General features: G+C 45.1%; 2 protein-coding genes across 2 annotated transcripts in view; one reads left to right on the top strand and one right to left on the bottom strand.

Annotated features, from left to right (window-relative positions):
• The window catches only part of LOC118233160 (RNA-binding protein MEX3A-like), an 8,651-nt gene extending 6,813 nt beyond the window's left edge, over positions 1-1,838 (bottom strand). Inside the window, exon 1 of the mRNA XM_035428543.1 lies at positions 1,167-1,838. Within this exon, the coding sequence (XP_035284434.1) occupies positions 1,167-1,575 (409 nt within the window). The 5' untranslated portion in view covers positions 1,576-1,838. The remainder of the gene's footprint in view (positions 1-1,166) is intronic.
• An 8,278-nt stretch (positions 1,839-10,116) lies between these two features.
• LOC118233231 (lamin-A-like) overlaps positions 10,117-11,012 on the top strand; it is a 49,278-nt gene continuing 48,382 nt past the window's right edge. Inside the window, exon 1 of the mRNA XM_035428705.1 lies at positions 10,117-10,188. The gene's annotated coding sequence lies outside the window, so the exon portion shown is untranslated. The remainder of the gene's footprint in view (positions 10,189-11,012) is intronic.

The following is an 11,012-nucleotide window of genomic DNA, read 5'->3' as shown; positions in this document are numbered from 1 at the left end:
ACAATAGCAGCCTACATACAAAACACAGCAGGCGGAGAAAAGACACTTTTGTTCTCTTTGCGATGCCGCCAGGGGGGTCAACCGGACTTCCAAACGAAAGTGACCGCGCGCTGGCCCTGGACCGCCCCAGAGACCCCGAGCGAACCGCCGAACCAGAAAGCGCCTTCGCTCTTCTTCACGGACGGTTCTTTCAGGGAGACGCCTGTCTCTTTATAGATAGATTTTTGTTCCTAAACTTCGCCACACCAATGGCTAAAACGGCATTTTCCACTTAGTCCCTCTTATCTCTAAGCTGGGTAGTGTAAACTGGACACCTTAAAGTACACTCCCCCAAATATTTGGTTTCATTGACAGCTGACGCTGCCCTCATGGGGTGACGCCTCTTTCTGGTTTGCAGATTACCCTGTGCGTTCAAAGTGATTTACTGGCGATACTCTCAGTGAACTGTGTTTGTAACTAACCCCATTTGATATGACACGCAAATGTAAGAGCTACCCCAGGGCTGTGTGACAGACACGCATAAACCGTTATATACCAGTGGCGACACACTGTAAACAATGAATTCATTGGAAATGGGACAAAGAGAGGGAAATCTCACTGAAAATGTCAGCCGGTTTGAAACGAAAGAGCTTAACATGTGCGTGTAAAGACTACAAAATTTTGGGCTTGTAGTAAACTTCACAGCCTCACTGATTCGGCTACTATGCTAACAGTCGCTACTTTGAGTGATTTTTTTTTTTTTTTTTTTGAACAGTCTCGTGCGCTCACACGACAAAGGAAGCGAATGCCTCCATGCGCGAGGAGTCCGTTACACTGCAACATTTGAAAACAGGTCTTACATAAAATAGCGATACAGTGCAGTGAGAGGCGGTTAATTTGTGTCAATTGCTTTTTTTATTTTTAGAAATTTAAATCAGTTGTGATTTTAATCAGGACAGATATTTGTATACTAACGGGGGAAACGTGGCTATGTTACGTAGGCTACAACGGAATTGTGAGGCATAACCGCCAAATGCAACAACAAACAGAAAAACCACCACCCCCTTTTCCCCCCAACAATATCTCTGATAAGTTATTGAGTCTTTACAGGCAGAGCTATGTGAGACAACACAGTCTACACATCACCAGCTTTTTAAAACCGAAACAATGTTCTGCTTTGTCTTTACCTTGTCTCCCTACTATTTCGGCCACATGTTCAGAACTGGGCACAGGGACGCATTCGGTTATATTAGAGCCGCGTCCTTTCGTTTCAGATGTGGGAGCTTCATACAGGACGCACAACTTGCTCTTTCCAGTCAAAAGCCCCGTGTCCCCGGCGCTCCCTCCTCCGATGCAGCTGCTGTGATGGTTATTGTTGTTACTCCGATCCTGCGATCCAGTTGCGGGAGACCCGCCGCCACCGTCCTCAGCTTCCCCGAGACCCAACAGAGACAACTGACCCAGCGCGACCCTCAGAGCCCGGGAGTCGTCCTCTTCTTCGTCGGGCGGCACGTGCAGCCCCTCGCTTCCGAAGCCGGAGACGGCCAGCTCCCCGTTCTTTTCCATGATCCCTGCTAGAACCAGCAGGCTCGGCATGGCTAACAAAAGAGTACGAAACAAAGACAAGCGGGGAAAGAGGCTCGAGAAACAGCACACCCGTGCGCCGCCTCCACGCCTCCCCCTTCCAAACCCCCTCCCCTTTCCAGTACGCTAGTCACACCCACGGACCAGCCCCCGCTTGCTATCTTCGCTTGCTTTGCTAGCTTTTTTCCTCCTCCTTTCTCTCTCCAAGCTCTCAAGACAAGGGCCGTCTGCACAGAGTAGGGGGCTCGACCATCTCTCGCTCCACCCCGTCTGGTTTATACCGCCCCCCCTCCCCTCCCCTCCCCTCCCCTGCAGACACACTGAGCTGCCCTACTCTGCCGTTGTATCTCGTGCTCTTCAGATCCTGTGGCATCGGTGCGCTTGTATCGACCCCCGCGTGGAAAAAAAAACCCAGCCCTCAACGCTATTGCTTTGTCTATGTAAGACAACGCAGAAATAGAAAAATAACATCTAGCGATATCCGTGCAATCACGCAACACCCAGCATGTAACCAACTCAGCATGCCTACCCTATACCTTTGAAACTAAGCAGAGTATTTAGAAAAAAAACGTGCTTGGGCGTTTTTGGGGAGCAGTATTTTGCAGACTCTACGACATGGTTTTGTCATGAGATAATGTTTATGTACAACAATCACGTAAAGACAAGAATTGCGTCTGGAGGAAGGGTGGCGGGCGCGTGCTGTGATCAACTTGGTTTTTTTTTTGTCTCGTGGAATTGCGACGGGAGAAGTGGTTGTATACAGTTTCATGTTACTTTGTTTTAATTTTAGAATTGGGAATGGTGGAAGCATGCAATCCAAAAATGCGTCCCGCCCCTTCGTCGCCGTTATTACTTGTATACACGAGGTTGCAGCGGGTCACTTTGTTGAGGTTGTTCTGTCTCGCAGGGAAGGGTGAAGGGGGGCGTGTTGCAGTATATCTGATTTGGATATACTGAGAGACAAGGGGATATGGTGGAGCTGACTGTGGGGCGTTTGTAGTGCCAGCGTAGCGACACTGTCTCTTTTTGTACTCGAACACGTTAACTCCATCTCTCGCTGGCGAGCACCAGCGCTCGCGCTCAAGAGTGGAACAAAGAACCCACAGCTCCGCTCCGCGGTGCTGGCTACCGCCACAAAGGCGCGCCTCGTGGCATGTGTAACAAAACACTCACAGGAAAACGCGTGTGGAAAAAACCAAATTGATGCATCTATAATAGCTAGTTTATCAGTTACAAAAATGATTACCGTGGTTGCTGTTCTTTTGGCAATGCCAGTTAAAACATAGTGGGTTCTGTAAAGTGCTGTAATGCTGTTATAACATGATGCAAAACCTGTACTCTCAAACAAAAAAAAACAAATGCGGACTTTAATGGGAACTGATAAAACAATATACCATCAAAATACAATGTCATGCCTGCAGACTCCGAGCCAGCAGACTTACAGTAGGTGTCTGACTGTACACATGCGCGGACAACACACGCGTAATGGGCGCGTCTGGCGGCGGTGTTGGTGCTGGCTGTAAATTTAGAACTGAGCGCGCCCTTATTTTTTATTTATTTATTTATTTTGCTATAGAGGAAATGGTTCATTGGATCCGCAATAGGCTATGTCCTCCAGGACTGCGGCTCTGCAAGCAATGCACACGTTTCCTTTGCATTTAAAGTGAACCACAAACTGACAGTCACGGACTTATTTTTCAATGATCATGTCAGGTTTTGGATTTTAAAGAGCGTCACATTTTCGCAGCGTGTTAAAAAAATTAAGCCGTGAGGGTGAGGGTTGGGGGTTATATTATAGGTCGGGAGGCGTGTCACCAGTTGTCCTCCACTGATAGCCCTGTTTGGAAGGGTTTTGGATGTGGTTTAATCGGATTATCCTGTGTTGAACTGCGTCGATAGAGTCCAGATAATCACTTGTATGAGTCTTTTTTCATGCTCAAAGCTCATTTTATAATTAGGTTACAATAATAACAAACATCGTTTTATTTCCCCCAGTTTAGGCTATGTTGCACTGAACGGTGACCTCGTTGGATGTAGGTGGACCCGTTCGTTTCATCTGAGGCTTTGTGTGGCGTTCGCCCTGGCCCTTAATAGGAAAAAACAAAATAAAGACAGCCTGGTCTAAATCAATATATTTAAGTCTGGCTGCTGATTTCGTTGATATTGATATTACCACGCCACGTCGGTCTCTTCCAGACGGTAAAAAATGATATGTGGCGCAATAACAGTCCTTTCTGTATAGAACAGAGACTATGCCTGCTGCACTGGGGGGGAAAAAAACAAATAACAACAATTATCTTATTATTTGCGCATGACGCATATGTGTAGTCATCCTAAACGGGGATTTTGATAATCAACTAATTAAGCAATGATTGTGTGCGCGCGCGTGCACGCATCGATTCACGCGGCCTTGGTTGGGTCACGCCGACCGTTAGCTGTAAAGTCTTGACTTTTAAAGAATTTAACATGCTTTATACAACTGCAGGTCGTCGTAATGTTGAATGCCGGGGGTATTGTCAGTTCAGGGGGTAGTGTAGGCTGGACATAATCATCGTCTAGACGCGTACCCCAGGCGCCAATTAGGGAGCCACACCCCCCTCCCCCCCCGGATTATCATAGGGCGCTGGGGAGATGGATGACAAACGGAGACCATTTTAGGATTAACTCTTAATCCCAAACCCCCCACCCTACTTTCTGCCACCAATGAATGACAATACAACAGAGTTAAAATTCTCAGTGTAAACTGAACTCTTACAAGTGCATATGTGAATCCATGTGGTATCAAATTTACTATGTCAGTAAAATGTTCAGTGTTAAATGAACTCTTACAGTGTACATGTGATGACCATCGGTCACATGTAAACTCTGTGCAGTTGACATGGAAATGTGGGACTAAGATGGGTAGGGGGGTGATGAGGTGGGGAAAAGGGTACCAAGAACTGGGTCTGAGGGCAGGTGGTTTTCAGCATGACTGGGGGGGGCACATTGGAAGAAGGCCAGGTTCTCTGTCACAGTGCCATTCTGTCCCAAAGGTCACCCTCTCTATGCTAATGGTGTCTCACTCTATCTCACCAATCAATGGACAGTATGGATAATGGATCACCTTTCCTAATTCCTTTGGGTTTTGGGGGCCGCCTGTTTGCAATAGCCCCCCCCACACACAAAATACACACACACGCGGATGAATGAGCTCTTTGCTTTTTTTCTTTCTTTTCTCTCTCTATCCCTCTTTTTTCAAGCTCCCCCATTTATCTGGCCATCTGTTAGCGTGTCTGCTGGACGAAGTAAAACACATTTGGGGTTTTTCTTTTTTCTTTTTCTGTTTGTTGGCGCAGCCGTCCTGTGGGCAGAGTCACTCTTCTGTCTGTCCGGCAGGCTGTCCGTCCGTGTTCCCCACATTGCTATCCCTCCTTTTGATCCCTTGTCTGACTGATGTGAGCACTTGGGATGGACATGCGGCTTACAGCCAGCTCCAAGAGACCAGCAGTCCAAAGGACACGATGGACTTGGCTCAGTCTTTAGTTAACCCTGCACCAGGAGTCATTAGCAGCAGTGTAGTATGATGGGTAAGAACGGGGCTGCTGGGTAAAATTCCTGGGCCCGAGACAATAATATTTACCACAGACTATTGGGGTCCCTTCTCTTCCAGGGCCTGGCACAACCTACCCGGCAGCCCTGGTTAAGGATGTGTAGCTGATCAGTAAAAGGTTGCAGGTTTGAATCCCATGTGTGACACTGCCGTCGTATTTTTGACAAAGGTACTTAACCTGCACTGCTTCAGTAAGTATCCAGCTGTTTAAATAGACACTGTGTAAAAAATACAAAAGGTGTGTAAATTGCCCTGGATAAGAGCATTTGGCTTAATACCTGTAACGTAACACATTGGGTTGACCTCCTGTCATTATCAACTCATTCCTTCTAGGTATGTATATATGTACTATATATATGTGAGCTATATATATATATGGGAGATATGGGACTTTTAAGGTGCTGCTTGGTCGTTCTTCCCACTAATACAATTGGTTATTGTGCTTGAGGGGGCACAGTATCAACACCCTTTTGGCCTGCAATGGGTGTCCCCTCCAGGGCTGTGTTCGTGAACCCCCCCCCCCCCCCAAAAAAAAATATTCCTGTCCGTGCAGTGCTGCTCATGGCTTGCCCGATCTTTGATGTGATGTACCAAAGACTCTGGACTTCTCCCACTGGGCACTTGCTGGAGCACCGGGAGCCACCCCCTCTGCACGTGACTGGCACCAAGAGCCTCGTAGTAGTGCTGAAAGAGAAACGCACCGCGCACATTGTGATGGTGAACCAGGCATGAACCGGGCGTGCAGATTCTTCCTCTGAAAAAATCAGGAGATACTGCTCGTTCCTCACCTGCCACTCAAACCCAGCTTCTGGTTCTGGGCTATGGTCCCCTAGACGACCGCTGCTCTCTCCTCGCTGGCCTCCCTGCCTCTGCTATCCAGCCTAACTGAACTGTATCACTTCTGTAAAGTAGCCAGCTGTATTGTATGTAAAGTTTGTGTGTGTGTGTGTGCGTGTGTGTGTGTGTGTGTGTGTGTTTGTGTGCCACTCTGGATAAGAGAATTTGCTAAATGCCTGTTTTTAAAAAAAGAAAATCCAGGTTCAGAAGGTAAAGGTCCTCCCTGGTATTTTATTCTAATTAGCAAAATCTCTCAGCCAACAGGCAGGACTAATTAGTGAAATCAGCTGGCTGAATTCATGGATGGAAGAAACATATGGCAGGACTTATGCTTTCTGACCCCTGGACATCCATCCATCCATTATCAATGGCCACTTAATCCTGGTCTGGTTCACGGGAGGTGCGGGAGCCAATCCCAGAATGCACTGGGCGAGATGCAGGAATATACCCTGGACAGTTTGCAGGGCGCACACAGCATTCACTCACACACTCACATCTTGGGGCAATTTAGACGCTCCACCCTAACCTGCATGTCTTTAGACTGTGGGAGGAAACCGGAGTACCCAGAGGAAACCCACACGGACACGGAGAGAGCACCCTGGACTGTCCAGCTCTGTTTAACAGACTGTCTTATCCAGAGAAGAATGAACAACTGCAGTAGGCTTCTGCCGGCCTTGAGGACCAGCTCTGAGTATCTCTACCCTTCCCTGTGTCTCAGTAGGGGTGTCCAGTCTTACCTGAAATGGGCCAGCGTAGGTGCAGGTTTGAGTTTTAGCCCTGCGCTACGACGCTTGATTCATCTATGGGGCGACAGTGTAGTGTAATGGGTAAGGAACTGGTTTTGTAATCTGAAGGTCACAAGTTCAATTCCCGGGTAGGACACTGTACCCTTGAGCAAGCTACTTAACCTGCATTGCTTCAGTATATATTCGGCTGTATAAACTGGTGCAATATAAATGCTATGTAGAATGTTGTGTAATTCGCTCTGGATAAGGCTGTCTATTAAATGTCTGTAATGTATTCTGATTGGCCAATCATGGTCTTCAATCAAGATGATTTCTTTAGCAGAATCAGGTTTTTTAGTGGTGGGATAAAACAAAAACCTGAGCTTTTAAGAAAAGACTGGACACCTCTGTGTTAGTAGGTACTCTCTCTCTAGAGCATTGATACTCAAATCTGGCCCTGGAATCGAAGTCCGGTCCTGGTTTTCGTTCCTCCCGGTTAATTAACTGGATGGTTAGCGCTTCTGATTGGCCAGGCTGCATTCACACCGGACTCCCAGCTAACGGGAGGGTGGGAGACCAGCCGCTGTTGGCCCTTGAGGACCATGATTTGAGTAACAGCGTCCCAGAGGAAGCAGATGGGCCTTCATGCACACCTGAGAAAGTCTGGGCTCAGTCAGAGGATAGTACTTCTGGGCAAAAGGACCGGAAGGAGGGTGTGGTGTGGGGTGGGGGGGGGGGGGGGGGGGGTGGGGGGGGGGGGGGGGGGAGTCTCATGTCATGAGAGGCTTGTGTTTTATGATTCTGTACAGACACTGCACACTGTTACTGTGCTGGAATGGGGGCGGGTGGAAGCATGTAATCCAAAATGAGTACGACCCCCCCCCCGACTCTCCCCCTGTCCCATCCCCGTTATTATTATTGTATTTATGGGGCACTGTGTGGTCACGCTTCCCAACAATAATAATAATAATAATAATAATAATAATAATAATAATAATAATAAAACAACTGTATTTGTATGTAATCTTTTACACATTTTGTTGGTGTTGCACTGCAAATGAGTGTGTCTAAAGAGGCATTTTATTCTTGTAATGGGACATAAAATATTTTGTTTGTTTGTTTTTCTCTTAACTAGAAAATATTAGCTTGTTTTGTTAATTTTTGCTTGACAAATGAAATTGTTCTTCCCCATTGGGAAGTCTTGAAGCAAGTAAAGCTGCCACACCTCATTGTCAATCTTTTTGTCCAATTTAGAAAAAAGTTATAGAAATAGGATTTTAAGTTAAAATAAAAGACAAGATACTTGTTAAGATTTATTTGTTAATTAATTTTGCAGTGTGTGTATAAACCTCGTAGCTCCGTTTTTGTCATTTTGGTTTCTCAAAACACACACATAATGAAAGTTCTTCTGCCTCTATATACCGCCAGAGAGTCATAACTCAGTGACGAAAAAAGTGTTTCAAACATCGCAAAACACAACTGAATAAAATAATGTGACGACGAAGGGGGAGGCACTCAAATAAAAACAAGAAAGTCAGAAAACGTTTTAAAAAGTGAATTTAAAGGAAGACAAAGAGTCAGTTGTGCTTGTGCTAGATAGATTCGTCCACTGGAGTGTGAACTAAGAGATTTTTTTTAAGGCTGCATTCCATTATTAGTCATTAGTCATTATTGCCGCGCATACAGATCCCCGCTGTCATCACGTGACTTTCTGGCAGCCGCTCGGTTTGTCCCGGTTTGGCTTAATCTCTGCAGATTCGCTTAGCCAGTCCCATTTCACTGGGGTAGAAATTGATTTAGTGCTTGTGACCGTACGAACCACGGTCACGAGGGCTATTTATGATATATTGCAGTATATTCTCTTTCCCATAAAGGGAAGGCCGGCGTGGCCCACTGACTTCTAGCACTTTAAACTTAACAGTCGCAAATAGGCATTTAGAATGTTCTTAACTGAACATTCTAATGCTGAGGTAACAATCTCTACTGGTAACTGATAGCGATGGTGTTCTAGAACACTGGCTTAGAATGTTAAATAAACATTCCAAAAAAACTGCTCTTCAAAGGGTTAAATGTTCTGCCCTGTGCAGCTCACCTAGGTCCCTGAAACTGATCCGATCCAGGTGATCGTGGCACGTTTCCAGCGAATGACATCGATCCAGTGATGTCACTGCTGATCACAGCAGATCCAACGGAGGGATGTGAACCGTTTGTCAGTGGCAGCCACAACCAAGATGGCTGACTCACCAGGCCCAAAAGCCTTTGCCACGTTGGCATGCCGATACCTCTGGGGAGGAGCTGCTCTTGTGCAGGGATCTCAATCCCCAGTCCTGGGGAGAGCTGTAGTGTCATGTCAGCAGGTTTTTTGTCATTTCCTTTAAATCAGCAGTTGATTTTGGCCTAAGAAAAATGGTATATGGGCTACTTTGTCAAAATAGCTTAATTTAAGCACTTAAGTGCTAAAAACTCACTAAAAACCTCCAGACACAGGCCCTCCAGGGTTTGAGTTTGAGGAGTGTTGCAGAAAAGTGTTTTGATTGGCCGATGGATTCATGAGCAGAGTGCAAAAAAAGATGCTCTGAAACAATGTAACTATTGAATGCAACCTTGGTGTTAATGGAGATGTGAAACTAGCAGCCTGCACACATAGATGTGCACACACGCACACAAGGTGCTCTGCTGAGAGGGAAAGCACTATGCTCAGCTGGGAACTGGGATCAGGTGACTATGACATCATTGCTTTTCTGGGCAATTTGCTCATTCCGTTCTGTCTCTGGGCTGCTGGTAATCTCTCTGCAGATGATGACACACCTAAGGTCATGATTCGGATTTACGTAAACTCACCCAACCCCTGGCCTGCGTGGCCACAAGGGGGCGCCCTGATTAAGACCCACACTCAGACTCACACTATTTTAATAAAATATATTTTCAATAAAGATATTTCAACTCTTCTAAATATATTGGCTAATATATTTATACGAATTATTTTTAATTTGTGTGTTTCAATGTATTTTAGTGTGAAATGTATTAATAGGAATACATATTTTTTTACATTCCATATATGTAAAATAAAGAATAACATATTTCATATGTAACTTAAATAAGGGCTGATTGAAACCGTTCGATTTCAACGTTCTATTTTGTATAACAGGCGGCTATGGTGACAGTTTAAAATGCCAATAAAGATGTATCCACGAGGGGGCGCAATTTACTTAAATATTAAAATGTCAGCAAATCAGTTCAATTTATAATTTACAGTGGTGTCGGCTATATTATTTTTGGTATGAAAAATAAAACTAAATGAAATAAACGACGACGAGAAAAGGTGAAGGAAAAAATATTGTAACATTTTTCTATTTGTAGCATACAACTACTCGAGACTAGTCGGTGATAATTAAGCACCAGGTGTTCTCAAGAAGCCTATTTGCGTGGACCGCACGTTCCGAATACCAGGCGGTAGGCTTTCCCTAGCAACCGGTAAGCTTTTATAGCCTACTATAGACGTTTTGGGGTGTTTATATTTTTAAGTAACAAACAGCGACAGTTTGGTAGTTGCTCCTAATATTTTAGGGATTTGGTTCGCTGGTGTAGGCCTGCAGTAGAAGTTTGCTTGTGGCGTCCTTGTCCTAATGTATATTTGCTGATGTCAAGTCAAAAGAGTCTATACATTTCTAATCCGTGTCTTGGGTGAAGTGATTAATGTTGTGTAACCGTCCATGCCGTGTTAAAATGGATAGTGTCCAAACGGATGACGACACGGCCGAGCTGATATGGTAGGCTACGTTTGCTAAGATGCCACAGGATCTTAGCAAATGGGTACAGTCTGATTAAGCTCTTTAACTTTTAAAAATATGTATCGCTACACGTGAATTAACATAAATAACTGAAAGAAATGTCCTGTTGGGTGTGTGTGGTTTTATTATTGAGAAGCTTATTCAGCAGTTTTCTTAATATCACCCCATTTAACAAATTGGAAGCAGCTGCCTCAAGGTTAATTAATTGTTCAATTATTTTTTCCATGCCGCAATGAATCACTAATTGCACTTAATAATGTCACAGACGTGTCTTCTCTATTGACAGACTGAAATGGATAGAAATAACTCCCAGAAAACGACTGTACTTGTACCTGCTCGAGTGAATACATTTTCGGAAAACATGTATAGCTACCCCAATGTCAAAGAACAAAAAGTTGGTACTTGTTGAGTGATGTAAAGTCGTACTGCCAGTGTTCAAATGGCAGTTTTATTAAACCAGAATAATTACCAGGGAACGAAGTTGGAACGATAACCAGCGTAACTGAC

The sequence above is a fragment of the Anguilla anguilla genome, chromosome 8 (assembly GCF_013347855.1).
Source record: "Anguilla anguilla isolate fAngAng1 chromosome 8, fAngAng1.pri, whole genome shotgun sequence".
In the NCBI taxonomy this organism is placed as follows: Eukaryota; Metazoa; Chordata; class Actinopteri; order Anguilliformes; family Anguillidae; genus Anguilla; species Anguilla anguilla.
This window is presented reverse-complemented; position numbering and strand designations above follow the sequence as displayed.